The 26,493-nt window shown below is 48.1% G+C and overlaps 2 protein-coding genes across 4 annotated transcripts; both read left to right on the top strand.

The window, feature by feature from the left end:
- Positions 1 to 98: 98 nt before the first annotated feature.
- Positions 99 to 17,815, top strand: KIF4A (kinesin family member 4A). Of its 2 annotated transcripts, none has more exons than XM_027724953.2 (30): positions 99 to 374; positions 447 to 561; positions 1,198 to 1,388; positions 1,647 to 1,739; positions 2,881 to 3,047; positions 3,243 to 3,337; positions 3,506 to 3,625; positions 4,725 to 4,900; positions 5,463 to 5,524; positions 6,166 to 6,301; positions 6,753 to 6,811; positions 6,975 to 7,080; positions 7,745 to 7,810; positions 8,092 to 8,277; positions 8,676 to 8,779; positions 9,008 to 9,152; positions 9,618 to 9,728; positions 10,270 to 10,353; positions 10,933 to 11,046; positions 11,218 to 11,373; positions 11,873 to 11,967; positions 12,392 to 12,521; positions 13,263 to 13,433; positions 13,800 to 13,907; positions 14,111 to 14,179; positions 14,251 to 14,352; positions 15,027 to 15,176; positions 15,513 to 15,629; positions 16,644 to 16,766; positions 17,338 to 17,815. In XM_027724953.2, the coding sequence occupies exons 1-30, from the start codon at positions 252 to 254 to the stop codon at positions 17,521 to 17,523; spliced, it is 3,660 nt and encodes a 1,219-aa protein (XP_027580754.1). In that variant the 5' UTR covers positions 99 to 251; the 3' UTR covers positions 17,524 to 17,815. The 2 variants fall into 2 exon arrangements, with proteins under 2 accessions (XP_027580754.1, XP_027580764.1); XM_027724963.2 differs by having other exon boundaries at positions 6,169 to 6,301.
- A 5,771-nt stretch (positions 17,816 to 23,586) lies between these two features.
- LOC113989977 (PDZ domain-containing protein 11) lies at positions 23,587 to 26,409 on the top strand. 2 transcript variants are annotated; one of them, XM_027725011.2, is made up of 6 exons: positions 23,587 to 23,743; positions 23,843 to 23,926; positions 24,495 to 24,551; positions 24,761 to 24,859; positions 24,976 to 25,036; positions 25,630 to 26,409. In XM_027725011.2, exons 1-6 carry the CDS (start codon positions 23,621 to 23,623, stop codon positions 25,662 to 25,664), a joined length of 459 nt encoding a protein of 152 aa, XP_027580812.2. In that variant the 5' UTR covers positions 23,587 to 23,620; the 3' UTR covers positions 25,665 to 26,409. The 2 variants fall into 2 exon arrangements, with proteins under 2 accessions (XP_027580812.2, XP_039234074.1); XM_039378140.1 differs by lacking the exons at positions 24,976 to 25,036; positions 25,630 to 26,409 and having other exon boundaries at positions 24,495 to 24,766.
- The last annotated feature ends 84 nt before the right edge of the window (positions 26,410 to 26,493 follow it).

Below are 26,493 nucleotides of genomic sequence, written 5' to 3' on the forward strand. Positions count from 1 at the left end.
TGATTGGTTTGAACTCCGCCCGTCGGTGACGCACCGCTCTCTGATTGGCCGGTTTCTCGCGCGGCCCGTTTGAGTCGCGACCGTTGCGGTGCCGCCATCGCGGGCGCGGCGGCTCCGGGCGGGTTCCGGGGCTTCGGCGGCACCGAAGCTGGGATCGGATCCCCGCCCGTCCGCGCTCCCCCTGGGCCCGTGGGGTCCCCGGCGCTGCCCCCCGTGCCGGTTCTCACGGCCCGTTCCGCTCAGGGCCGGCCATGCTGCGCGACGAGGACAAGGGCATCCCGGTGCGCGTGGCGCTGCGCTGCCGCCCGCTCGTGCCCCGGGAGAGCAGCGAGGGCTGCCAGAGCTGCCTCTTCTTCGTGCCCGGCGAGCCGCAGGTGAGACACCCGCACCCCCCGCTCCCGCACCCCCCGCCCGGGCTCGCTGTGACCGTCCCATCCCGTCCGCAGGTCGTGGTGGGCAAGGACAAGTCCTTCACCTACGATTACGTGTTCGACCCCTCGGCAGAGCAAGAAGAGGTTTTCAACACTGCAGTGTCTCCTCTGGTCCGAGGCATCTTCAAAGGTCTGTGCCTTGTTTTAAGGGAAGAGAGTTTTCATCGAATCCCAGGATGGTTTGGGCTGGGAGAGACCTTAAAGCCCATCCAGTGCCACCCCCTGCCATGGGCAGGGACACCTTCCACTAGCCCAGGTTGCTCCAAGCCCCGTCCAACCTGGCCTTGGACACTCCCAGGGATGGGGCAGCCACAGCTTCTCTGGGCAACCTGTGCAAGGGCCTCCCCACCCTCACAGGGAAGAATTCCTTCCAGTATCCCATCTAACCCTGTCCTCTGGCAGTGGGAAGCTACTCCCCCTTTCCTGTTCCTCTATCCCTTGTAAAAAGTCTCTCCATCTTGAGAATAACACAGTGCATTGATACTCAGCCCATCCCAGGAGCTGCTGGTGCTGCAGTGGGTGACAGTGGATGGCAGAACTTGTGCTGTTTCTGACCAGCTCTAGTAAAGCAACAGCCAGTCTTTAAAAAGAGCTGAAATAATCATTTTATCTGTGTTTTGAAGAGCTTTTCATTGACATTTTCATTGACTGGCTGTGCTTGGATTCAGTGTGAACTGACACTTTTCTGGAAGGATGGTTTTCCCAGCTTTGTTCAAAGTCTCCTGTGGTCCCCACGTGACTGATCCTGAGCCCTTTGTTCCCCCAGGATACAATGCTACTGTCTTGGCCTATGGACAGACTGGATCTGGAAAAACCTACTCCATGGGAGGCACCTACACGGCCAACCAGGAGCACGAGCCCAGCGTGGGGGTCATCCCAAGGGTCATCAGGCTGCTCTTTGAGGAGAAGCAGCAAAGGCAGGATTGGGAATTCGTCCTCAAAGTTTCTTATCTCGAGGTAAAAGTTTTGGTTCTCAAACTATTATCAAGTTTTGAATTAAGTGAGCTTTGGGGCCTCCTTCTCCAAGTAATAAATACTGATTAAATCAACACCTAAGGCTCCAGAAACAGGGTCTTACCAAACATATTTTTTTCTAAAGGTGACATGAGTAGAATGTGATGCCAGATTAGCCCTGATTTCAGCATCACTACCCCTTTCTCTGGTGGGTTGTTCTCCTGCAAGGCTGGTAACTGAGCTGCTCTTGTACTGTTCCAGATCTACAACGAGGACATCCTGGACCTGCTGTGCCCCTCGAGAGAACGCTCCTCCCAGATCAGCATCAGGGAGGATCCCAAGGAGGGCATCAAGGTCTGCTGCCCTGGGGGATGAGGGGCTGGCAGGGATGGGGAGGAGTGTGTTGGTGAAACAACTGCCTGACTCCCTGAACATTGGCCAGGGAATCAGCACGGCCACTCCCTGCTCTCAAAACTGGGCTCCTGAGCCTGAACTTCACTCAGGACAACACCAAGAGAGTCTGATGTTCATGACAAAGCCACTTGCACATGCTGCTCTGACTCTGAAGGGTGTTTGAGGTGAATGTCTGAGGTGGTTGTCCTTGGGGTCCCTCCACTCCAATCCCTGCTGCCCTTGTGCTCCTCACGTGGCAGATGTAACGTGCAAAAAGGGGATCCTGAGGGGGAGCTTCCAGTGCCCCAGAGATTTTCTCAGCAGTTTTGTCCAGCTGCGTGTTTATAGCACAGTGCAGAGAATCCTTGTGCTGCTGCTTCCTCTGGGTCCCTGTTTTGTGGTTAAACTTGTGTCCTTTGCCTTTGCTCAGATAGTTTTAGTTAAACCCCATCGTCCTTTGTCCTTCCCTGACAGCTGCAGTTTGCAGTGGGGATGTTGGGTGTCCAGCTTGAAGCTGGAAACTTGGATCCATCCATTGGCTTTATGTGTAGTTCTCTGTCATCTCTAAAGCACTGGGATGTGGTTCATCCGTGTGTTTGGAGCAGCACTGGGATACAGTGAAACGGGCCCTCAGGGAAAGCACAACTTTCCAAGGAGCACATCCAGCCCCTGCTGCTCATCCCCTCTGGGACCTGTGTCCCTGAGAGCTGTCTCTCCACCACTTTATCCACACAAATCCCCACTCCAGCAGCCAGTTTTTTCCTTCCTCTGCCTGGGACTGGCACAACTTTCAGCTCCCAGCTTGCCCTGGGATACCTGGGGGCAGCTCTGGATTTCTCCATGGATCCCAGGCTCTCAGGCAGGTACAGGAGCTTGGGGGCAGGGTGTAGGAGTAGGAGAGATGATGTGACTTCATGTCACTGATGTGAAATTCAGGACAGGTTTTTCCTGGGAAAAACCACCCCAGGCCTTTTGAGGTGAGACATTCTTGGGAAGGGAGCTCACCTGGTCTGGTACAGCCTGAGGTGGAGGAAGATTCCTCTGGACTAAGCTGGGATGAAGAGGAAGGAGAAGATCCATAATGCTTTTTTTCTGGCTACAGATTGTAGGGTTAACTGAAAGAAATGTCACCTGTGCCCAAGACACTGTGTCCTGCCTGGAGCAAGGGAACAATGCCAGGACAGTGGGATCCACAGCCATGAACTCCCAGTCCTCACGGTCCCATGCCATCTTCACCATCTGCATCGACCAGAAGAAGAAAAATGACAAGTGAGTGGGATTGTGCAGCCACTCCCAGCAGCTCTTGGGAGTTACCTGCCAAAAATTCCATAATCCTACTCCTGGTCCTGCTCTGAGCTACTCGAGGCAGTTGTTTTGTGTCTGTCTCTGGTATTTCAGCTCCTGGGCTGCTCCTTTCCTGACTGCACTTTACTGAGAGAGTAAAATAATGTATTTCTGCCACAGGAACTGCAGTTTTCACTCCAAACTACACCTGGTGGATCTTGCTGGCTCTGAGAGGCAGAAGAAGACCAAGGCTGAGGGAGACAGACTAAAAGAAGGTCTGTAGGCAAAGGGTCAGCAGAGCCTGGGTTTCTAATAACTTTGAGGATAATAAAAGAGCAAAGCAGTTCTTTAACCCTTGCAATGCCCTTTTTGAACCTTCTTACATTTTATTAAGGGCAGGAAATGAGCAGTTTTTAGCTCTGCTCACTGGGATCTGTTTGCAGGGATCAACATCAACAAAGGCCTCCTCGCCCTGGGGAACGTCATCAGTGCTCTTGGGGATGAGAACAAAAAGGGTGGGTTTGTCCCCTACAGAGACTCCAAGTTGACAAGGCTTCTGCAAGGTAAGAGACAGGTGGTGACAAAGCCTGAATCTGTGTTTTAAATAACATGATGCACCTTAAACAAAGCAGGAGAAAACCCAAGAGCCACTAAACCACAGCTCAGAGCAGGAGCTGCTGCTGGCAGAGGGATTCATTTACTTAAGTCCTCTTCTCCCTGAAGCCAGACCTCTCCTGAACTCTTTATTTTTAGGTTGCAAATGCAGTGAGATGAGCTCCTAAATGAGTCCTGCTTTCCTGCAGTTTCTATGACAGGAGGAAAGGAGACATATTCAGAGCATATTTTTGGTGGGGAAGATGAGAAGTCAAGTCTGGGAGCAGAGATCTGTTATTGTACCTTAATTATAGCAACTTACTGGATGATATCACAGCCAGAATGAAGCTCAAGCTGTCTGTGCTTTCCCTGGGAGCCTCACGTTTGATTTGCTTCTTAGTCTGAATATCTGGTCTTTGTGGTACTTACTTTTCAATAGTTGTGATGATATTTTAATACATTTATCTGAATTAACCTTTCACATGGGCACAGCTTTGGTAATTAACTTACTGAGATGTTTATGGTAGTTAAATAATTTGGTACAAAAACTCTTCAGTATTTTCCATAGCTGAGAGTCCTTAATTAAAAACTGCTGCATGTGAGGCCCTTTTTTCTGATCAGTAGCTTGAAGTAGCCAATGTGTGTTAGTGTAAAACTGAAGGAGGAAATGCCATGCAGTTCTTATCCAATAATTCCTTAAATTGAAGAGAATTCTGATGTCTGGATATTCATGGAGGTCTTGAGTGTTATTAGTGGGAGAAGGGAGGGGAAAACCTGAAAGAACTAGGCCAGAAATGGTATAAAGGAATTACTTATCAGGGCAGTGATATTAGTGGGGCTTCTGAGGTGAAGTCTTTGTTGTTTAGAGCTGAGACATGACTTTGGTCTTCCATAAACCTCTCTAATACAGAACTGACTGAGCAGAGGAGAAAGTAATGACAGTGACCCAAACCTACAGCTGGATATTGTATTTTGGGGATGCACTCGGGGGGGTTTTAGTGTCCTGATGATGGTGTGTCCCACTCTCACTCTCTGAAAGCTTTGCTTATCCCCTCTTTTCCTCTCCAGACTCCCTGGGAGGGAACAGCCACACCCTGATGATTGCCTGTGTGAGCCCAGCAGACTCCAACCTGGAGGAGACCCTGAACACTCTGCGTTACGCCGACAGGGCCAGGAAGATCAAGAACAAACCCATTGTCAACGTGGATCCCCAGGCAGCTGAGCTGCACCAGCTCAAGCAGCAGGTGCTGTGGGGCTTCCTCCTGGGGGAGGGTTTGTCCTCTTAGTTCTGAGCTCAGGAACCAGCAAGGAAAGGCCCAGGGTGCCCAACCACACCAAGTGTGCAGAACATATTTAATGTGCATTTCTCTGGGTGCTGGAAAGAGAATATAAGAGCATTTCTGTAATGTTACAGCAGCCATTCAATGCCAGACAAAAAGGGGGGTGGTGGTGTGATTTGCGTTTGCATTCCCTTTCACTCGACAAATCGTTTCCTGGCCAGGCTAAAGGCGAAATTAGAAATACAGTGTTGGTTTGGTGCCTTCCTGACATCTCCTGCCTGTGCCCAGCATGGAGTGGGAAGTGAGAGTGTTCCTCTGGTCACTCCAGAGGGAAAAGAAGGCAGCTTTTGTTTTAGGAGTGAATTACTTGAAATTCTGGAGCACCGTGGCTGCTTTCCTCAGGCAGTGGTAAAACAGAATTATGGAGCAGGTGACTCAGAAAGACCAAGGATCTGAATGATGCTCCTTCAACCATCAAGTTAGTTTATGGGAGAGATTTACAAGCAGGAATTATTTGTCTTTCCAGGTCCAAGAGCTGCAGGTGTTGCTGCTGCAGGCCCATGGAGGGACCCTCCCTGTGTCTATCAAGTAAGATTTGTTGTTCAGTGCTCAGTGTATCTGGTGTCTGGCACAGAAAAGCCTCTGGATCTCTGCTGCTCCTGGAGGTGCTGTGGAATAAGGGGAGAGCAAACTGGTTGTTTTTTTTCTTCTCTTTTTGTTCTTTTTGTTGTGGTTACTGGAATTCCACAGGTCATTTCATTTTGTAGCAAACATCCCTTGCAGGAAATACGAGAGGAACCAGGCAACATGTCCTAAGTAAACGTTTCTCAGACCCGTTCATGACTCTTTTATTCACCCCTCTACCCCTAAATGTAGGGCACCTCCATCCCCATTGTTCTTAAAAGCACCAAATGCGGGAAGGAGATGGATTGTGTAGTTGTTGTCTTCTGAGGATGCTTCAAAACCCAGTACATGCAGTTGAACCTGTATTTGGAGGTTCAACCTATATTATAGAGGTGTCCAGGGCCAGGCTGGATGGGGCTTGGAGCAGCCTGGGCTAGTGGAAGGTGTCCCTGCCCATGGAAGGGAGGTTGGAAATAAAAGATCTTTAAGGTCCTTCCAACCCAGACCATTGTGGGATATTCATTATAAATTATTTAGGAAACTTGGAGGTGATTTCCGTGCTGTTACAAACCATGTTCACAACCAAAGGGTCCTTGCTCTTTCAGCAGCCTGGCACCCTCTGAGAACCTTCAGTCCCTGATGGAGAAGAACCAGTGCCTGATGGAGGAGAACCAGAAGCTGAGCCAGGGGCTGAGTGAGGCTGCTGGACAGACAGCACAGATGCTGGAGAGGATGATCCTGGTAAGGTCCAGTTACCAAGGAGAGCATTAAGTTGAAGTTGAATCAATAGCAGGTCCTGCACTAATGGCATGTTGGGAATCTCTCTTTAATGTTCCTTTCACATTGATTTCAAGTCAGTCAGAACCAAAAGTCTGCTGCCTATAGATCTGTGACTTCAGTGGGGAAAAGGAGCCATGAATCTTTCAGCTCTTCTGTTGCTGTAATATTTTAAATCTCAGCACTTGCACACTTGTGCTCTCTCTTTTCCACCCTGTTTTGCTTCTATTATCTTTTATATTCCTGGAAAAAAATGCTGTTAAATCTAAACAAACTAGTGGCTGTGATCATGCAGGACCTTTCAATGCATTGATTTGCCACACACTACCTGGATCTCTTTTGGTACAAATTAATTAGTTGATTTCTGGCGTCTTATCTTACTTCTGCAATTCAGTGTAATTCTGCCTTCCCTTAGACAGAACAAGAAAATGAGAAGATGAATGCCAAGCTAGAGCAGCTCCAGCAACATGCTGTGTAAGTGTGTGCACACCCTCCTGTGCTGGGCAATTACCTGGGATAAACTGGATACAAACAACTGGTGTTTGTTCATCCAGAATTCATTTGTCTGTTGAGTGGGGAAAGTTGTTCCTCACTGGAATGAACGTGCCCTGGGTTTGCTCCCATGTGTGCACTGCAGGTGCAAGTTGGACCTGCAGAAGTTGGTGGAGACAGTGGAGGATGAGGAGCTGAAGGAAAATGTGGAGGTGATTCGTAACCTGCAGCAGGTGTTGGCTGAGTTCCAGGTAAGGCTGGATCCAGGGAGGGAGGAGTTGTGTGTTACACAAGTTTGCTGGTGAAATCTGGGATTTTCCTGCTGATCTGCTCAGCAGTGGATTCCACTCTGCAGAAACTTTGCTCAAGGAGCCCAGGAATTGTAAGCATGAAGTGGCTTAATATCAACTTAAAAACTGTCCTGTTGTGCTTTCAATGCTGCAGAAAGGCCACTTGTGGGAGAAAAGGAAAAGTCTCCATAAAAGATTCTGATAGTGGGAGATCAGCATGGATTTATGATCCATAAGTTGGATGGAGTGTTATGAACTTGGCAGTTTTAATGAGAACACAAATTGCAGGGATCTGAAATTGTTAAATAGAAGTTGCCAGATCTTTGTCTTAATGAGGTCCTTAGACACTTATTGAGGAACTAGACACTCCCCCCATTCCCAGGCTCAGCTGGCTGCCAAGGCTGGAATTCAGGGAAGGCTATGAGGAATGGCTTGTCCAACTAGTCCAGGAGGAGTTTGGTTGTTTTATTAAAGGAGGAAGACAATGGTTTCCCCTTTCCAGAGCTTTCTGTCCAGACCAGAATCACATTATATTTTGTCATAGTGTACCAACAGGCTGTTTTTAGCTTCATTTTACTTCCTCTTTCCCTTTTCACCAAAATCTTCTTTTCCTTGTCCTCTACAGAGTGAAAATGCTGCCACAGCAGAAGCTGCTGCAGAGATGGCAAGCCCTGAACAGGAGGCTACAGGTGTAAGTGAGGGGGGCTTAGCAGTGCAGGTTTTTATCTCCTCATCACTTTTATCTGTCCCTCATGCTCATTTTCTAATCCAAATGCTTGATAAATAATGTGTCACTCTTGTAGGAGCTGTTTTTTTAAACTCTTAATTGCTCAGTGTGTTCCAGATCAATAACCTGCTCTCATTCTGAATACCCAGTGTAACCAATGAACTCAAAGTGCTCTGCAGGATCCGAGATCATGTCATTCCGGAGCTTTGGATTGGCCTCTCCTGCTCACTTGGTGTCTCCTCTAGGAAGCAGAACTGGGCCAGGATTCCAAGAGAGCCTCGAACGACTTCACCACCCAACACGCCCTTCGCCAGGCCCAGCTGTCCAAGGAGCTGCTGGAGCTCAACAAAGCCCTGACTCTGAAAGAGGCACTTGCCAAAAAGATGGCTCAGAATGATAATCAGTTGGAGCCCATTCAGTCCCAGTACCAGGTAAACTTGACACCCTTCTTGTTCAGTTCCTTTTTCCTGATGATTGCCAACCCCTCCATGCTGGGGAGGGGAGAGAGGGGATCCTTCCTCTCCTGAGCACATTCTGATTTGGGTCTGTTTATTCCTCATCTGGGTCACTGCCCTGTTGGGCAGCTTCCCCTGCTGTGCTGGGCTCTCCCATCTTTGGAATTACTCCAAAATCACTTTGGCACAGTGGTTCTGTGACCCACCAAAGCTTCAGTGTCTGAACCAGCCCTTGTGACACTCACACTGCTCTTATCTAAGAGCAGTCTGCTGATAGCAATGTGGATTCTCAAGGTTTCTCTGTGCTAAAGCTTTGTCTCAAAGTGTATTGTCAAGGCTTTTCTTGGGAGGCTGACTAATCTTGTCCTTCCTAGACTAACATCAGGGATCTGGAATTGGAGGTCAGCAGTTTGCAAAAAGAAAAGGAGGAATTGGCCCTTGCTCTGCACATGGCAAAGAAGGATATCAACCAGGCCAAGTGAGTGTGACTGTGTTATGTCTGAAGATCCCGTGTCTTGTGTTTCTGTCTATAAAGTCTCTTATTTGATGTCCCTCTGACATGCCAGGATGGTTGTATGAGCTGCAGAGCAGCCTCCTGTGGGCTTTCAGCAGCAGGAAAGGTGATAACACACAATTCAGTTTAACTTTTCTTCAGGTGTCTGAAATTGGAGAGTGGGGGTTGTTTTTAAGGCTGGTTCCTTCCCAGGCTGAGCGAGCGGCGGCGCAAAAGGCTCCAGGAGCTGGAGGGACAAATCAACGAGCTGAAGAAGAAGCTGAGTGAGCAATCCAAGCTCCTGAAGCTGAAGGAATCCACGGAACACACGGTGTCCAAACTGAACCAGGAGATCAGGGTAACCCATCCTAACTGCACTCCTGGCTGGCCAGTGCAGACAGAGCAGCTCCCACACAGGAATCACTCCCTGTCTGCTCTGTCACACTGAGAGCAGCAGTTTGGGCACGATTCCTTTGGCCACAGTTGCTGGGGTAGCACAACAGGCAGGTGACTGCTGAGATCTGGAGGGGTAAAATAAGTCCAAAGGGTCTTCTGGCTCTTCTAATAATTTATTGCCTCAGTCAAATCACTTGGCTTCACTTTAATTTCCCTAAACTGTGCATGTTTATGCCTTAAATGCCTTCCCTTTATGCCTTGAAACATGAATCCCTGGGTTTTAGCACTTGGAGAGTGTCCTGAGAGGGAGCACACTAAGATTTCCCACCTGCCTCTCCCCCCACCTGACAGACACAAGGGAAATGCAGGTTGAAGCTCCCCAGGATGTAAATCCTGGACAGTTCTTCCAGCCTCTTGTGTTTTCCAGGAAATGAAGCACCAAAGGGTCCAGCTGATGCGGCAGATGAAAGAAGACACCGAGAAATTCAGGCAGTGGAAGCAAAAGAAGGACAAGGAAGTGATCCAGCTGAAGGAAAAGGTGAGCAAACAACCCCCCCAGACTGTACCACCCTCCCAAGAGTAAGACAAATCAGTCAAGTGTTTACTGCAAGGCTTGTTTAACTGGAAGCAACTGAAAACCAGCTGGGAATGCTTTGAAGAGAAGGTTGGTTCATATGGCTGCCACCTTTCACCAGTTGTTGTAAATGGACTTGTGGCTGGAGATCCTAAAGATGTTGGCACAGTTGTGACTCAGCTCTGAGGCAGAAGGCAAAAATATTTAATATTTGAAGTATAAAGTTGTAGGGTTTGGCCCCAGAATGGGAGGTATTTAAACTTTCAAAGGAATATTGAACCTGCAGGTTCATGAAATCCAGCTGCTTGTGGCACCCAGTGTAATGGACAGCAGACATCTGGAGTTCTGGTCCCACAGCAAGTTCTTACCCCTCAGTGGTTTGGGATCCTCAGGGTTGAACTTCTGGGCTTCAGTCTCATCCAACCTTTAGGCTCCAGAACCTTTGTCATGGGAAATGTGGAGCCCAGGTGACTTTTCCATCTGTTTTCGTGTTGTTTCCCTGCAGGATCGTAAGAGACAGTACGAGCTCCTCAAGCTGGAGAGGGATTTCCAGAAACAGGCCAATGTCCTTCGGCGCAAAACAGAGGAGGTGAGGAGCCAATGTCTCAGGGAAAGCCCTGAGCAACCCCAAGGGCTGCACAGTGGGGCTGGAGGATGTAATGGGACATGCACAAACCTCTTAAAGGCAGCTGAGAGGATGGAAATAAGAGCTTTTCTCTCTGCAGAGAAATCCATGCTTCTATCTTGTAGCCTTTGAGGGATCCTAGTTAAATCTGCTCCTTAAAGGCTGAATTCCACTCTGGGCATCAGGCTGCTCTGGGAATCCATTACAGATGGCCAGGCTGAAGCGTGAAATGAATTTGGGGGTGGATATATTAGGTTGCAGTTCAAAATCCTTTCAAAGTGGTTGTGTCAAAGAAATGCATCTTGCAACCCTCATTTGGGATGTTTTCTTCTACTTCTTAGGCCTAGAAGCAGGTTCTCCTTAAATCAGGAATCTCAGCTGAGGAAATAAGTTAAGGACTGGAGGCCTTGACTTAGTGATTCTGGTTTATTCCCTTTGTGCTCTCACCGTCCCAGGGCCTTGCCTTGGCACTCCCTCGTGTTTCCAGCCTGTTGCAGGTGAAGTGCCAAAGCTGCTGCTGAGCTCCTGTGGAATGTTTTCCAGGCAGCAGCTGCCAACAAGCGGCTGAAGGAGGCCCTGCAGAGACAGAAGGAGGCTGCAGACAAACGCAAGGAGAGTCAGAGCCGGGGCCTGGAAGGAGTGGCTGCCCGAGTGAAGGTGGGTGACAGTGGGTGTGTCATCCCAGCAGGGGAGAAACTGGGACTGGGGGGCTCGGGGGGGGGCTGCAATGGGATTATTCCATGGCTCTAAAACACCTTCCCAGAGCAACACTCAGTCCTGCAGTTGAAGCTCCACTAAAACCCTTTCCCGGTGGGTTTCCTGTTCCAGAGCTGGCTGGCAAACGAAGTGGAGGTTCTGGTGAGCACGGAGGAGGCTCGGCGGCACCTCGCAGACCTGCTGGAGGACAGGAAGATCTTGGCCCAGGAGCTGCAGCAGCTCAAAGAGAAAAAAGAGTCCGGGGAAAACCCACCTCCAAAGCTCCGGGTGAGGGAAAGGCCCCTTTCCCCGTCCCAGCCCTGGGGGGTTCAGCAACACTGGGGTTATTCTGATCCTCACTCCTGTTCCCTCAGGAGGTAGGGAAGGGGCTCCATCCTTGGCTGCCTTTCTGGGAGAAAGGCTTCATGTGGTGAAGAGGTGCTGAAGTGACTTGTTAATTCATGCAATTCGGGAACATTTCTTCACTGGAGGGGCAGTCGGGCATTGGCACGGGCTGTGCAGGGCAGAGGTGGAACCACCATCCCTGGCAGTGTCCCCAAAAGGTGTGGATGTGGCCCTGGGAGTGTTGGGTGAATGGTCGGACTCGCCCTCCGAGGGCTTCTCCAGGCTCAGTGAGGGCTGTGAGTGGGTCACACCCTTATCGAAGGCTTTGTGCTTTGGGGAAGGGGCCCTGGAATTGCAGCTCTGGAGAGAGCTGCTCCTCTGTGCTGGGCTGTCTAAAGGTGTGATTTCCTCCCCTGTTCCTCCCTTGGCTGCAATTCCTCAGAGAAGGACCTACTGCCTGGCAGAGCTGCAGTCCCCAGAGGTGGATCTCTCCATATCCAAGCAGATAGAAAGCCTGGAAACTGAGATGGAGCTCAGGTAAGGCAGTACCACAAAGCTGATCTGCACAGCCTTGCCTCTGTTTTTTCCCTCATTTCCATCCCAACTCTTCTGTGAAATTGAAAAAAAAAGTAAAATATTTATACACTGAACTGGGAACAATGAGATGAGAGTGTGGGGTTTTCCTGGCTTAGGTTTCTCCACATTGTAGACATTACCTAGTCACTAAGACTGGAGTTTTCTTAGCTGTTTGTGAGCACCTCTGTATGAGGAAAACCTTCTCCCTTCCTTTGGGAATGTGAAGGGAAGGCAGAACTCCCCAGTGTAGCAATGCAGCCTCCAGCTGCCCAATTAAGGCATCAAAATTGTAACTTCAACTATTTCACCTGATATTCTGGGAACAGTAACTTTAGCCCTGGTTTTCTCTTGTGCTGTAACCCCAAATCCATGGGTTCTTCCCCAGGAGTGCCCAGATAGCAGATCTGCAGCAGAAACTCCTGGATGCAGACAATGGGGATCGTGCCAAGCAGCGCTGGGACAGCATTGCCACAATCCTGGAGGCAAAATGTGCTCTGAAGTACCTCCTGGGAGAGGTAAAGGCTGGATTTTCCTGTTTTTTCCCTGAAAGCAAAGACTTTAAGTCTGCTTAGCTAGGAATGAACAGAAGTGACTAAAGGAATTGGAATGGAGCACCCTTTTGTACTGGATGAGGTTTATTTCCCTCACAATTTTGGATTAAAATTTTCTTTACTGGGCGGTGAAATCCAAAAAACAGGGAAGAGGGAAATGGAATATATGAGGGTCTGGAGATAACCAGCTAAAGCTGTGCTTCTGAAAGGTTTGCATGGGAATGGGAAAATAAAAAAGACAAATTTTGGAAGTGAAAGAGAAGTACCTAAAAATACTTCCTGGACAAGCAGAGAAACAAGGGGAGTGCTGGCTGAGGTCGGGGAACCAGGGGAATGGGTGTTGAGATGGGAAAAGACGGGATAGAGGAGTAGGAATTGGGTTGATGTGGCATCAAGGAGAGAGCAAGTGAAGGACAGAATCCCCTGTCACTCCCTGGTGCTTGGAAAGGCAAAGAGTGAAAAGGAAAATACTCCAAGTGCTCAGGAAGGGAGATGAATTTAGAACTGTTAACAAAATCTACTCCCTGTTTAGCACTTCCAAACTGGTGGTCAGGTGTCTGGCTCTGCATTTCCTCTGGTCTCCTTGTGGCTGGGGGCCAGTCCAGTTCGTGGGGTGGCTGGAAATCACAGAAATGCTTCACCTCCAGGCTGCAGCACCTTTCCCACCATGGAATCCCTGCCCCAAATATTACTCTTACCTTCCAGCTGGTCAGCTCTAAAGTCCAGGAGAGCAAGCTCCAGAGCAGCCTGGAGCAGAGCAAAGCCACCTGCTCAGACGTGCAGAAGATGCTGATGGAAGAGAGAAACCACATCACAGAGCTGGAGGCTGAGTTCCAAAATCAGCTTGTGGTGCAGGAACAGCAACACCAGGAAAAGGTAAAACACAAGGCATGGAAGTCTTGAACTCTGGGACGGATTTCCCGGGTCTGCTAAAAGGCAAAGGGGATGTGGTGAAATCAAGCTGGTGCTGTACATAAACTCACATTTAGACTTTTGCAGATGATTAATCAAAAACCAAATCTCCCTATTCATCCTGGGCCCTGTGCAAGTTGCTTTATCCAGTAACTGTTTTCATGCTTTAAGGATATTATACCTGAGCACAAGATCACTTTTCAAGTAGATCAGAGTGGAATAATGCTGGAAGTGGCAGAGTCTTCCTAAAATTTCCAAGGCTTTTGATGCCTGGACTTGGACAGGTGTTCCTTCAGGAATTCCTACCTGTTCATTCTAACTTGCTTTTAGGTTCTGTACCTGCTCAGCCAACTCCAGCAAAAAGAAGCAGAAGAGAAGAAATGGGAAGATTCCCTAAATGAGCAGGAGAAGCAGCTGCAGGAGCGGCTCAGGTTCCAGGTACAGTGTCTGGCTGTGGCTCGGAGGGAGGGTGGGATCCTTTGGGATACCAGGTAGTTGGAACAGGAGCTTTGGAAGGAGGGAGGTGCAGGAGGATTGTGAGTGTTCCCTTGGCAGGGGATAGTTGCTGTGCAGGTCTGAACAACCCTGTAGTTTTTCTCTTTACCTTTAATTAAATAAATTTCCTTTTGTCTTGCAAACAGGAGGAAGAGATGGAGAAAATGAAGGAGGAGAACCAGGAACTCCTCCAGGAAAATGACTCTCTGAAACAGGTAGAGCCTTGAGAGATTAATGGCTGTTGATTTCTGTATTTTGCAAAGCTAACTCTTTTCCCTTTTAACAGAAACTGCTGCTCCTCCAAGTTGTCAGTGGCCAGAAGCTCCGGCACATCCAGCAAAGGCCACCAGAGTCTCCAGACTCTTCTTTTGATTATATCCCAGCCAAAGTAAGATCCTGCACAGTTTTCATGCTTGTATTGTACCTGAGCTCTTCTCCAAAATTAATCTTGGCTATTAGTAATTTGGATTCTTTCTCCTAAGTTGCTTTTTAGCAGGCAGCTCGTTCTGCTTATTGAAGTTGGCCCCTTCAGTCCTTTTCAGAACACTCAGAACTACCTTGCACTAGTTTTTTGATTTAAAAAAAAGGCAACCAAACCCCCTAACGTGTTTTCTCCTTCTCATTCTGTCTGACTCTACATCCTCCTTCACAATCCAGGTGTTTTATCTGTAGCATTTCCAGTCTCTAAACTATGGACCAAGGAATGTGTCATAGCAAGTGTAACCATTGCCTTGCAAAGAGCCAAATCTTAGCGCTGGGAGGAAGAAATGATTTAAAGCTATGTGGGCAAGACTGACACAAATGTTTTTTGTCACGTGGTATGACAAATATAACTCCGACTTCCAAGGATTTGTCACTTATAGGAGTTTAAATTGACTGAATTTTTAATCCTGACAATTTGATGGTTTTTCTCCTCCCTCACCTTCTTGGCTGGCTGAGGAACGGGAGTTTGGAGCTCTGAGTACCTCAATGAAATATTAAATAGTACTGGATAAATATGAGTGAAATCCAAGCCCTGTGTCAGTCCTGCTGGTCCCTGACCCTCCTGCTCCCTGTCTGCAGCCCAGGGCCCGCCGGCAGACGACGGCCAAGCCGCGCGCGCCCAGCCCGGAGATGGACCTGGAGGAGCTGCTCTCTGACTCTGGGGACCTGGAAGATGCTGACTGGATTCCTGCCAAAGCAGCCAGAGGGGCAAAGAAAAGCCTTACGGGGGTAAGATCCAGTCACCTTTGATCCAGGACCTACTAGGGAATCGCTGGCCTGTACCCAAGGATCTGTGTGTGTGTACAGAGAACAGGGAGATTGTAGTGTCTCCACTGATCCTTTGGGATAACCTGAAGTCAGGGCCTGAGGAACTGAAGGTGCTCATCCTGGGGGTCCTGCAGCAAGAGATGGGTGTGGAGTGGAAGGATTTTACTCCTTATCTGGGATGCAGGACTGGCACTGGAACGAGGTGTGTGGCAGCTGGGGGACATCCCTGTCCCGGAGCTGCCACCCCTGGAGCGGTGCCGGTGCCCCGGGCAGAGCAGGGATCCCTCTCTCCCGCAGTGCTCCTGCCGGGGCCGCTGTGGGAACAGGCAGTGTGGCTGCAGGAGGCAGAAGGTGGGATGTTCCAGCGGCTGCAGCTGTGACCAGGCCACCTGCAGGAACCGGGACCACGCCCTGGTGAGTCCTGGGCTGGGCTGGGCTGGGTGAGGGACCACCTGGGCACTGCTGGGCAGGGCAGAGCACTGGCACCCTCCTGCAACACTGCAGGGGTTTATATATATATATAAAAATTAGATGAGACAGAGTATGTGCGTGTCTAAATATGTATATTAAGTAAAGTATTTCTTTTAAATAGTGGCAGTGTATCAAAATGTTTTATTAATATTTATACCTATATGAATACTATATAAGTAAGCATAGTGTCTGTGAGCATGTAATGCTTATAATTAAAAAATAATACATATTACATGTTAGGTTATGTATGTTTTTAAATGGTATGGGCTGTACCTGTTACTGGAATAAAAAGAGTGGCTGAGACTGTACAAATGGATGTGTCTCTAGAAAAGAGTAAGCCATGAATGTGTGGGTGTAATACAAGTGTATGTAGACATATAATATGTCTTATATAATTTAGATATTATCTGTAATTACATATGGTGTTATTTAACAGATATTTGGGGGTGTCACATCACAGATTTACCTACTCCCAACTGTCAGCCATAAACCTAAAGACAAATACTTCAGTCTTTCTCTTGCACTCAGTAAATTCAAGTTGTGTCTGGCTTTGGACAACACAAAAGCTTAACCCATATTATTATTATTTATTATTATATTTGTATATTTTATTATTATATATTTATTTATGTATAACTGTATCAATCATTAAATATTTTTCTTTAAGAATGGAAGGGGTAATTTAGGGAGGGGGTTGTAGCACCAGGAATGTTCATGAGCAACTGATGTTCACTAAGGCAGATATTTCTAGTGGGAATTCTGCTCTTGGGTCTGAGATCTGAAGCAGAGACATCCCAGAGTACTTTAATTATTGACTATTTTATGAAGCCTGACCAGCAGGCAGCATCCTGGACTATGGAATGCTCACACCTGGAGGGCAGGGGGCTTAGGGAGCCCTGGCTGGGGGGAAGGAAGGGCTGGATGTGATCCCAGTGCTCACTCTGTGCTGCCCCTCAGGAGGCCACGACGTGCGAGGACCCCCAGAGGGACTCTGAGGGCTCCTTGAAGCTGGAAGACCCCACGATGGTGAAAGCAGGAGAGAGTTTCTTCCAGCCCCTGTGTGTCACTCCAACCACAAAGGTATTCCAGGGCTCTGGGGGAGAGCTGAGGTTCTGAATGGGGCCAGTGAGGGATGCCGAGGGAAATTATCCAAGGGGAAAAGCTGCAGCTGGAAACCCCTGTGCAGCCTCCGGCTGACAAGGCAGCTCGTGTTGGAGTTCTCAGGGTGCTGAATTCTTGTTTTCACTCTAAAATGTTGCCACACAGGCTTGCCCTGCTTTCCTGCTGCACCTTCCAGCCAGGAGAGATGGGAACTGAGGAGCTCGTAGGATAAAATCATCTCTGACCATGTTCAGACTTAATGGTTTTAAGCTTACTGTGTTCTCTGACTTGGCTCATCTCATTTTGCCTCAGCTAAATAAATTCCCTTATCCTGTGGGTTCTCACTGTTCCAACTGTTGTCTCTTCCTGCTCAGTCTTGGTCTTTTGTTAAAAAATTTATCTTTTTCTTGACTTAAGTGAAAAAATGAAGCAAGCAACTCTTGAGGTTGGCCTGGCAGCCCCTGTCTGTGCTGCCTCTGTGCTCTGGGCTGAGCTCGCTGGCTGCTCCAGCAGGAACCAATCCAAGGTTTCTGCCTTGCTCTTCCAACAGGTCCTGCAGGACATCACAGCCCAGGAAGGGCTCCAGAAGATGCCCAGCTCTCCTTCCTCCTTGCTCCTCAGGGACGAGGAGGCCCAGGAGAACCAGATCCCCTTTGTCAAGAGGAAGAAGAGGATGCTGAGCAGCAACATCAGCTTCTTCTCAGGCTGCACCCCCATCAAGGAGGAGTTTCAGTGACCTGCCCCAGAGCTGTCCTGACCCTTTAGGCCACATTCCTGGTGACTCTTGAAGGAGCTGGGCTCTCCTGCTGCAGCAGGAGCCGGGTGCCTTGTGCCTGATGGCTCCTGCCCTCAGCCAGGGAGTCAGACACTGGGGGTTGTAGTTGTGTCTCTGTAAATATTTCTGTGTGGGGCCTGGAGGGAGGGGGACAAACTTTCCTCTGGAATTCCTGTAGGGAGTGGAGGTGATGTACCAGGTTGTTGTTCTTGGCTCCCTCCCTCCTCCTGAGCTGTGAACACTAGGTACACTTTAATCCAGAATCTTGACACAACTCAGCCTTTGCACTGGAGATCAGGTCCTGTCTCTTCCCAGGGAGCCTGAGGAACTGGTCCAGCTGCCCTGGGAGATCCATGGAGTGAGGACACACTGACTGCAGTCTTAAACCAGCAGCTGCTCAGGGTTTCTGGCCCCTTTGAGCACTGGTCTGTCCTTAGTCAGTCAAGTTAGAAACTTGTCCTCTGTGAGTAATTTAGGAATTTTAACTCTGGGTTTTAGTTTCAATAAAGAAATTAGTTTAAAAACTGGCTCTGAATTTGATTATTATTGCTTGCACCAACCACTCCCCAGTCTGGGCTCTCTGGACTTAAAACTGGTCTGCAAACACTTGCAGCAGTTGCTGTACCAGCTCAGCTCTTCTGTCTTACCTTAAACTAAAAACTAAACACCCAACTGCCCAAACAAAGTCCTGCTGCTTTCCTTTCCACTCCTTGCCCTCAGCCCTAATTTTTTAGTCTCAGCATGAAGTGATAAAGTTAATTTTTTTTTTTACTTTATTTTTACTCCACTTGCAGTGGTGGTGACCCAGCTCAGCTCCCCACTTGGATGGGCAGAGGGATGTGGAGCTGGGGCTGTAGTTTCCCTGAGCTGAGAACACTCTGTGTATCTGTTGGATGAGTGCTCTACCAGCTTATGGAATCCCAGGATGCTTTGGGTTGGAAGGGACCTTAAAGCTCATTCCCACCCCCTGCCATGGGCAGGGACACCTTCCACTAGCCCAGGTTGCTTCAAGCCCCGTCCAACCTGGCCTTGGACATTTCCAGGGATCCAGGGGCAGCCACAGCTTCTCTGGGCAACCTGTGCCAGGGCCTCCCACCCTCACTGGGAAGGATTTCTTCCCAATATCCCAAGTTCAGTCCTTTCTCTACTTTCCAAGCACATAAAGTCCCTGAGAACTGCAAGATGTTTATTTTCAAGTGATTTAAACAAGCTTTTGAGTTCTGAGGGCTTATGCCCTAATGAAAGGGTGCCAATCCCATCTCACATCCCTTTCCATCCCAGCCTTCAGGCAAGGGCTTAAACCTGAAGAGCAAAGGCACAGCACAAAGGCAACAAATCCTTGTGCTGTGGAACAAATGCCTGTGGTGGAAGGGAACTTGTCCTGTGTTTTTGCAGGATTAGGGAACAACCCCCAGGAGTGGGCGGGGAGCTGGGAGGAGGTTCCAGACACAAGTGTGGTACATTATGTATTAGAATTATGGAATATCCTGGGCTGGAAGGGACCCACAAGGCCCATCAGTCCAACTCCTGGCCCTGCAGACACCCCAACAATCCCACCCTGTCCCTGAGGGCATTGTCCAAACACTCCTGGCAGCCTTGGGGCTGTGCCCACTGCCCTGGGGAGCCTGGGCAGTGCCCAACCAGCCTCTGGGGGAAGAACCTTTCCCTGAGATCCAACCTGAGCCTGCCCTGGCACAGCTCCAGCCATTCCCTGGGTGCTGTCCCTGTCACATGGAGCAGAGCTCAGGGCTGGCCCTCGGGAAGCAGCTGCAGCCCCTGACGTTATTATATTAATTACATATTACTTGTGTATATTTAATATACTAGAGCAGGCAGTAACACAATTGTGTTATATCAAACAGAAGTATGAGTAACAGACTGTGACACACAGCATGGCTTACAGAAAACATGCTGTGTTCTGTTATGTACCTTGGATATTTATAGACAGAAAGGCCATTTACAGAGTGCAAATATATGTGTATATACAAAATAGAGCAGAGAGAGAGACACAAACTGCGTGTGTCTAAATATAAGTGTATATTAAGCACTTTTTAAAAATTGTGGATGTGTGAGAGGGTATCAAGTAGTTTTATATAAATTCATATATATATGAATAGTATATAAATAAGAAGTGTCTGTGAGAGTGCAGATGTATGTAATTAAAAATCAATACATAGATGGTAATGTAATACCATATAATATGCATATATATTATATATACCATAAGAATACATATAATATATGCTATATATAGGTTATATATGTTGGCAAGTGGGACATGCTGTATGTGTTATACATTGGAATAAAAAGGGCCTGAGACTGTACAAATAAAAGTGTCTACAGAAAAGATTAAGCCATGGCTGTGTGTGCATAACACAAGTGTATGCAGACATTTATATTAAAAGGGGGCTCATATATAAGCGAGATATTATATATAATTACATGGGGTGTGGCATTGGTATTTAATAGTGCATATTATTTGAACTATTTTAATATTTTATATTAGGAAATGTATTTTATATACTAATAAATAATACAATAAATAACATTGATAAAGCACATGTAAATATTTTAAAATAAAAATACAATGAATAAATCAAAGCACATATTAATAAATATAAACATACATACATATTTCAGCATATATAAGTAAATATATAAAATGTATATAGTCTATATAAAAATAAAATTTAAAAGTACACAAAAACATAAATAATTATATAATAACACACATACATATAAAGTGTCTATATGCATGCATAATTAAGTACTGTATATTCTCTATATACATACTTTAAATTTTAATATTTATATTTATATATATATTTATATATTTTATATTATAATTTATATTAGGCAATGTATTTGATATGTTAATAAATAATAACAAATATTATTACATATATAAATATATAATATTTATATGTTAATAAATAATAACAAATATTGTGGATAAATAAAGCACATGTAAATATTTTGAAATAAATAAAAATACAATTAATAAATCAAAGCACATATGAGTAAATATAAACATATATGAGCATATATAAGTAAATATATAAAATCCAAAGTCTATATAAAAATAAAATTTAAAAGTACACAAAAACATAAATAATTATATAACACACATATATATAAAGTGTCTATATGCCTGCATAAGTAACTACTGTATGTTCTCCATATACATCAAATTTTAATATTTATATTTAAATATTATATTTGTAGAAATAGATATTATGAATATATATTTAGATAGTTTTATAGTTATTTTTAATATTTATATTAGGCAATGTATTTGATATGTTAATAAATAATAACAACTATTGTTGGTAAATAAAGTACATGTAAATATTTTCAAATAAATAAAAATACAATAAATAAATCAAAGCACATATTTTTTGCATATATATATTTTGCACATACATATTTTTGCATATATAAGTAAATATATAAAATCTCCACAGTCAATAAAAATAAAATTTAAAAGTACATAAAAACATTAATTATATAATAACACACATATATAAAGTGCATATGCATGAATAACTAACTACTGTAAATTCTCTATATACATACTATAAATTTTAATATTTATAAATATTATAAATATTTATTTATATACTATAAATATATATTATGAATATATATTTACATATTTTAATATTCTATATTTATTTTTAATATTTATATTAGGCAATGTATTTGATACGTTAATAAATAATAACAAATATTGTTGGCAAATAAAGTACATGTAAATATTTTGAAATAAAAAATCAAAAGCACATATTAGTAAATATAAATTTTTAAGCATATATAAGAAAATATATAAAATCTATATAGTCTACATAAAAAATAAAAAATAAAATTTAAAAGTACATAAAAACATAATTATATAATAACACACACATATATAAAGTGTCTATATCCTTGCATAATTAACTACTGTATTTTCTCTACATACATCAAATTTTAATATTTATATTTAAATATTATAAATATTTATTTATATAATATGTATAAATACATATTATGAATATATATTTATATAGTTTTATATTTATTTTCAATATTTATATTAGGCAATGTATTTGATAAGTTAATAAATAATACCAAATATTGCTGGTAAATAAAGTACATGTAAACATTTTGAAATAAAAAATACAATTAATAAATCAAAGCACATATTAGTAAATATAAATATATATAAGCATATATAAGAAAATATATAAAATCTATATAGTCTATATAAAAAATAAAAAATAAAGTTTAAAAGTATATAAAAACATAAATAATAATATTACACACACATATATATAAAGTGTGCATGCATAATTACCTACTGCATATTCTTTATATACACACCTTATATATACTATATACATACTATACACTAGGGATACTTGGTTAGATCATCTAACATACATATTAATTAGCAGGAGAGTCTCTGAGCAGAGTCTTTCCAGACATGCCCAGTCTTCTACTGTGGGGTCTCCTCGAGCCTTCATCCCTCTGGTGGTCACCATGGACGTCTTCCTCGATTTGACCTCTTCAGTGAGGTGACCTGAATTCTTCAAGCTTGCAAAATCCTGGCTCTGGGCCTTCTAGATCTTATTCAAATGTCTGGTTTACCTAATTCATTACTGTGTGTATGCTACTCCTTTCTATCCTAAGGCTTTTGGTCCAGGGAGCAGAACAGAACATGATATTAAGCAGTGCTCCTAAAATGTTCTTCTAGCAGAACTGGTAGAGCAAACAGGACAAGGTATACCAGCTGAATCTTTGTTAACTCTTTTTTTTGTGCCTTTTTGCCATCAGGAGACACTGGCTGTAGCCTTAAACCAGCGGGGTTTCTGGTCTGACCTTATTCACGGAAGTTAGAAACTGGTCGTGTGTGAATAATTTAGGAATTTTAACTCTGGTTTGTTAATAAAGGAATATTGTTAATAAAGGAATTACTAAACAACCTGGCTTGGAATTTGAAATTATTGGGAACAACAGCCCTCCCACCCTTTGGGCTCTCTGCAGTGAGAAAGAACTGGTCTCCAAACACTGCCAGCAGTTGCTGTGCCGGCCCTGGCCCAGCTCAGCTGTTCTGTCCTGCCTGACTCCCAAACCAGAGAGCCCCTGACATGGAGAGAGCCAGCTCTGGGGACTGCAGCTCTGCCAGGCAGTAGGTCCTTCTCTGAGGAATTGCAGCCAAGGGAGGAACAGGGGAGGAAATCACACCTTTAGACAGCCCAGCACAGAGGAGCAGCTCTCTCCAGAGCTGCAATTCCAGGGCCCCTTCCCCAAAGCACAAAGCCTTCGATAAGGGTGTGACCCACTCACAGCCCTCACTGAGCCTGGAGAAGCCCTCGGAGGGCGAGTCCGACCATTCACCCAACACTCCCAGGGCCACATCCACACCTTTTGGGGACACTGCCAGGGATGGTGGTTCCACCTCTGCCCTGCACAGCCCGTGCCAATGCCCGACTGCCCCTCCAGTGAAGAAATGTTCCCGAATTGCATGAATTAACAAGTCACTTCAGCACCTCTTCACCACATGAAGCCTTTCTCCCAGAAAGGCAGCCAAGGATGGAGCCCCTTCCCTACCTCCTGAGGGAACAGGAGTGAGGATCAGAATAACCCCAGTGTTGCTGAACCCCCCAGGGCTGGGACGGGGAAAGGGGCCTTTCCCTCACCCGGAGCTTTGGAGGTGGGTTTTCCCCGGACTCTTTTTTCTCTTTGAGCTGCTGCAGCTCCTGGGCCAAGATCTTCCTGTCCTCCAGCAGGTCTGCGAGGTGCCGCCGAGCCTCCTCCGTGCTCACCAGAACCTCCACTTCGTTCGCGGCCCCGGAGCTGCCACGGCAGCCGCCATGGCCGCGGCTCAAACCGGCCAATCAGAGAGCGGTGCGTCACCGACGGGCGGAGTTCAAACCAATCACAGGGCGGGGCCTCACCGAGGGGCGGGGCACAGCCAATCGCCGATCACAGCGGCAGGAAGCGGCGGGGCCGGCAGAGCGCCGGACCAATGGCGGGCCGGTGCGTCCCCCGGGGCGGGCGCGGCCCGGCGCAGCCAATGGGCGCGCGGTGCGCGCCGCCCGAGCCGGCGGCCATGGAGCCCCGCGCTCCCTACGACGACTTCCCGGTGGTTTTCCTGCCGCCCTACGAGAGCCCGCCCGCCTGGGTCCCGCCGCACGAGGTGAGGGGGCTCGGGGGGCCGCGCCGGCCCGGGGGCGGCCGCGGGGTCGCCCGGGCGGGGGCCCGGCCCGGCCCCGGCTGAGCTGGCGCGTCCCCGCAGCGGGTGTTTCACCCCGACTACAACAACGAGCTCACGCGGTTCCTGCCCCGCACCATCGCCCTGCAGAAGCCGCCCGGGGCGCAGGTGAGAGCCCGCGGGGGCCCGGGGGCCGGTCCCGGCGCGGTTCCCGCAGAAGCCGCGATGGTCCCGACCCGGCCCGTGCAGGGCGGGCCCGCGGGATTCCCGGGGCCGGGAAGGGGCAGGGCCGGGGGGCACGGGCAGGGATCGCTCCCGGCGGGATATTGGGGAGGGGGAGCTGCGGAGGGGCGGGAGCGGCGGCCCCGCGGGGGTTCCGGGAACGGGAGGTGGGAGAGAGGGGCTGGGGCTGCTGGGAACGGGACCAGAGACCGGGATCCGTCTGGGAGAGAGGGGCGGGAGCTGGGAATGGGAAGGGAGCTGGGAATGGGAAGTGACCTGGGAATGGGAAGAGACCTAGGAATGGGAAGGGTCCTGGGAATGGGAAGGGTCGTGGGAATGGGAAGGGTCCTGGGCCAAGGGAAGGGCCTTGGGAATGGGAAGGGTCCTGGGCCAAGGGAAGGGCCTTGGGAATGGGAAGGATCCTGGGCCAAGGGAAGGGCCTTGGGAATGGGAAGGATCCTGGGCCAAGGGAAGGGCCCTGGTGTCTGCCTTTTACTGCTGGTTTTTCCCACAGTTGGGCTTCAACATCCGGGGAGGAAAAGCCTCCCAGCTGGGGATCTTCATCTCCAAGGTGTGTCCATCCCTGTCCGTTCCCCCTGGATCCAGCTCAGGCTGGGGTTTCCCACACTCAGCCCCTCCTGTGGCACTGCCCAGTCCCTTCCCAGCCCCGGGAATTGCCGGGGCTGAGCCTTCCCTGCTCCCTGTGCTGCCCGGTGCCCCGTGGGTGCTGAGGGTGCCGTGGGAGGGTCGGTGCCCAGCCCGTGCCATCCCTGTGCCCAGGTGATCCCCGACTCAGACGCGCACAGGGCGGGGCTGCAGGAGGGGGACCAGGTGCTGTCGGTGAACGACGTGGATTTCCAGGACATCGAGCACAGCAAGGTGAGCTGGGGCAGGGGGGGCATCCAGGCCCTTCCAGCCCCTCCCCACGGGGCCAGGGAAGGCCCTGCCCTGCCCGGCCCTGCCCTGCCCAGCCCTGCCCAGCCCTTGTTTTCCAGGCCGTGGAGATCCTGAAGACGGCCCGGGAGATCACGATGCGCGTGCGCTACTTCCCCTACAGTGAGTGGGGCCGGGGCTCCGGGGGCAGCACCTTCCAGCCCTCCCTGCCACCTCCCCCCGAGTCTGGCAGGGCACAGACCGGGATCTGGGATCAGGCACCACCTCAGGACAATGAGGGAAACTTGGGGAGCGGGACTGAGCCACCTCGTGCTGGAAGGGGGGAAGGTGGGGAAGGACAAAGGTAATTTAGAGCTCCAGAGGCAGCTGATTATCCTTGGATAACACAGGAATGAGCTCTGGCACCAGTGCCAGTGGTGGATGCCCCTCCTAAGGGATGCTGGAATGGTGAGTGAAGGGAAGGTCTGTGCTCACTCCCACGTTCTGCTTCTGCTCCCATAAAGTTCAGAGATTTAAGAGATAAGAAAAGAGATCAAGTCAAGCCAAATAGGTTTCTTTCTGAAAGGAAAACATGGAGTGGAGGAAGAGAGGGTTGAAAACAAACTGTTGCTGTCAATGAGGGGCTGGCATGCAAAAGTGCAATTGCAAAGGCAGAGGGGCCCGAGCTCTGCCTCTGCCTGGGCAGGTGTGGCCAGAAGGTGTTTTCCTGCCCCTGGGGTGACTCCCCCGTTGCTCAGGCTCTGCCTCTCCCCCAGATTACCAGCGGCAGAAGGAACGGACTGTTCACTAACGGGGAGCTCTGCTGGGGCTCCTGCACAAACCTCTCCTGCTTTCCCACCTCCCGAGATGGCCCAGCCCGCTCAGCTCCCACTGGAGGCACAGCTGTGCCCTGCCTGGAGAGATGCCCAGAGTCTCACCCAGCTGGAGGCTGGAGGGGATTGAGCCTGTGCTCCTGAGTGGGGCTGGAACAGCCGCTGGCAGCTGGGGCCTGGAGGGAGCTGCTCCAGCACCATCCCTGCTCCTCCTTCAGCAGGACTTGAGTGAGTGCTGTGCTGGCTCTGGATCCCTTGGGCCTGGAAGCTTTGTTGGGATGGAAAAGTACGAGGGGCTGAGGCTCCTGAGCAAAGCAGGGGCCTTGTCCTCCAAGAAATCCCCCGTTCCCTTCCCTCATGCCATGGAATTCTTTCCTTCTCCTCTGTGCCACCTCTGCTCTGCTCTGCTGGGTTTGCTGGGGGATCCAGGAGTAAAACCCACCCAAACTCAGTGCCCAGCTCTGGCTGCACTGGGCTCTTTGTGCCTCTGTGCTGGGAATGACCCCGAGATACAGGGCTGGGGTGTTTGGAAACATTAATTATCAAGTACGGAAATGTTAATTGTCAGCAAATGTGGGTGACAATGCCTGCTGTGATCACGTTGTAATGGCTTCAGGACAGCCCTGGCTCTGCCCTTTTCTTCCTTGTGGTGTTTTCCACTTCATCTATAAAAACAATAAAATGAGTACAGCAACCCAAATCCAGCTTATTCCCACCCAGGAAGTCTGTGCGCAGGGTTGTTCATTCCCACCTTCAGAAAATGCTGGGACAAGGCTCGGCTCCAGCCTGCAGGAGAAAATTTGGGAT

The sequence above is a fragment of the Pipra filicauda genome, unplaced genomic scaffold, assembly GCF_003945595.2.
Source record: "Pipra filicauda isolate LSUMZ 115617 unplaced genomic scaffold, ASM394559v2 scaffold9_size5747161_pilon, whole genome shotgun sequence".
In the NCBI taxonomy this organism is placed as follows: domain Eukaryota; kingdom Metazoa; phylum Chordata; class Aves; order Passeriformes; family Pipridae; genus Pipra; species Pipra filicauda.

Coding starts and splice junctions, on each gene's coding strand:
- LOC113989977 (XM_039378140.1), top strand. CDS start 23,621: ATGGGCGCGCGGTGCGCGCCGCCCGAGCCGGCGGCCATGGAGCCCCGC. Junction 23,744..23,842: donor CCTGGGTCCCGCCGCACGAG/GTGAGGGGGCTC, acceptor GCGTCCCCGCAG/CGGGTGTTTCACCCCGACTA. Junction 23,927..24,494: donor AGAAGCCGCCCGGGGCGCAG/GTGAGAGCCCGC, acceptor TTTTTCCCACAG/TTGGGCTTCAACATCCGGGG.
- KIF4A (XM_027724953.2), top strand. CDS start 252: ATGCTGCGCGACGAGGACAAGGGCATCCCGGTGCGCGTGGCGCTGCGC. Junction 562..1,197: donor GGTCCGAGGCATCTTCAAAG/GTCTGTGCCTTG, acceptor TTGTTCCCCCAG/GATACAATGCTACTGTCTTG. Junction 9,729..10,269: donor TGATCCAGCTGAAGGAAAAG/GTGAGCAAACAA, acceptor GTTTCCCTGCAG/GATCGTAAGAGACAGTACGA.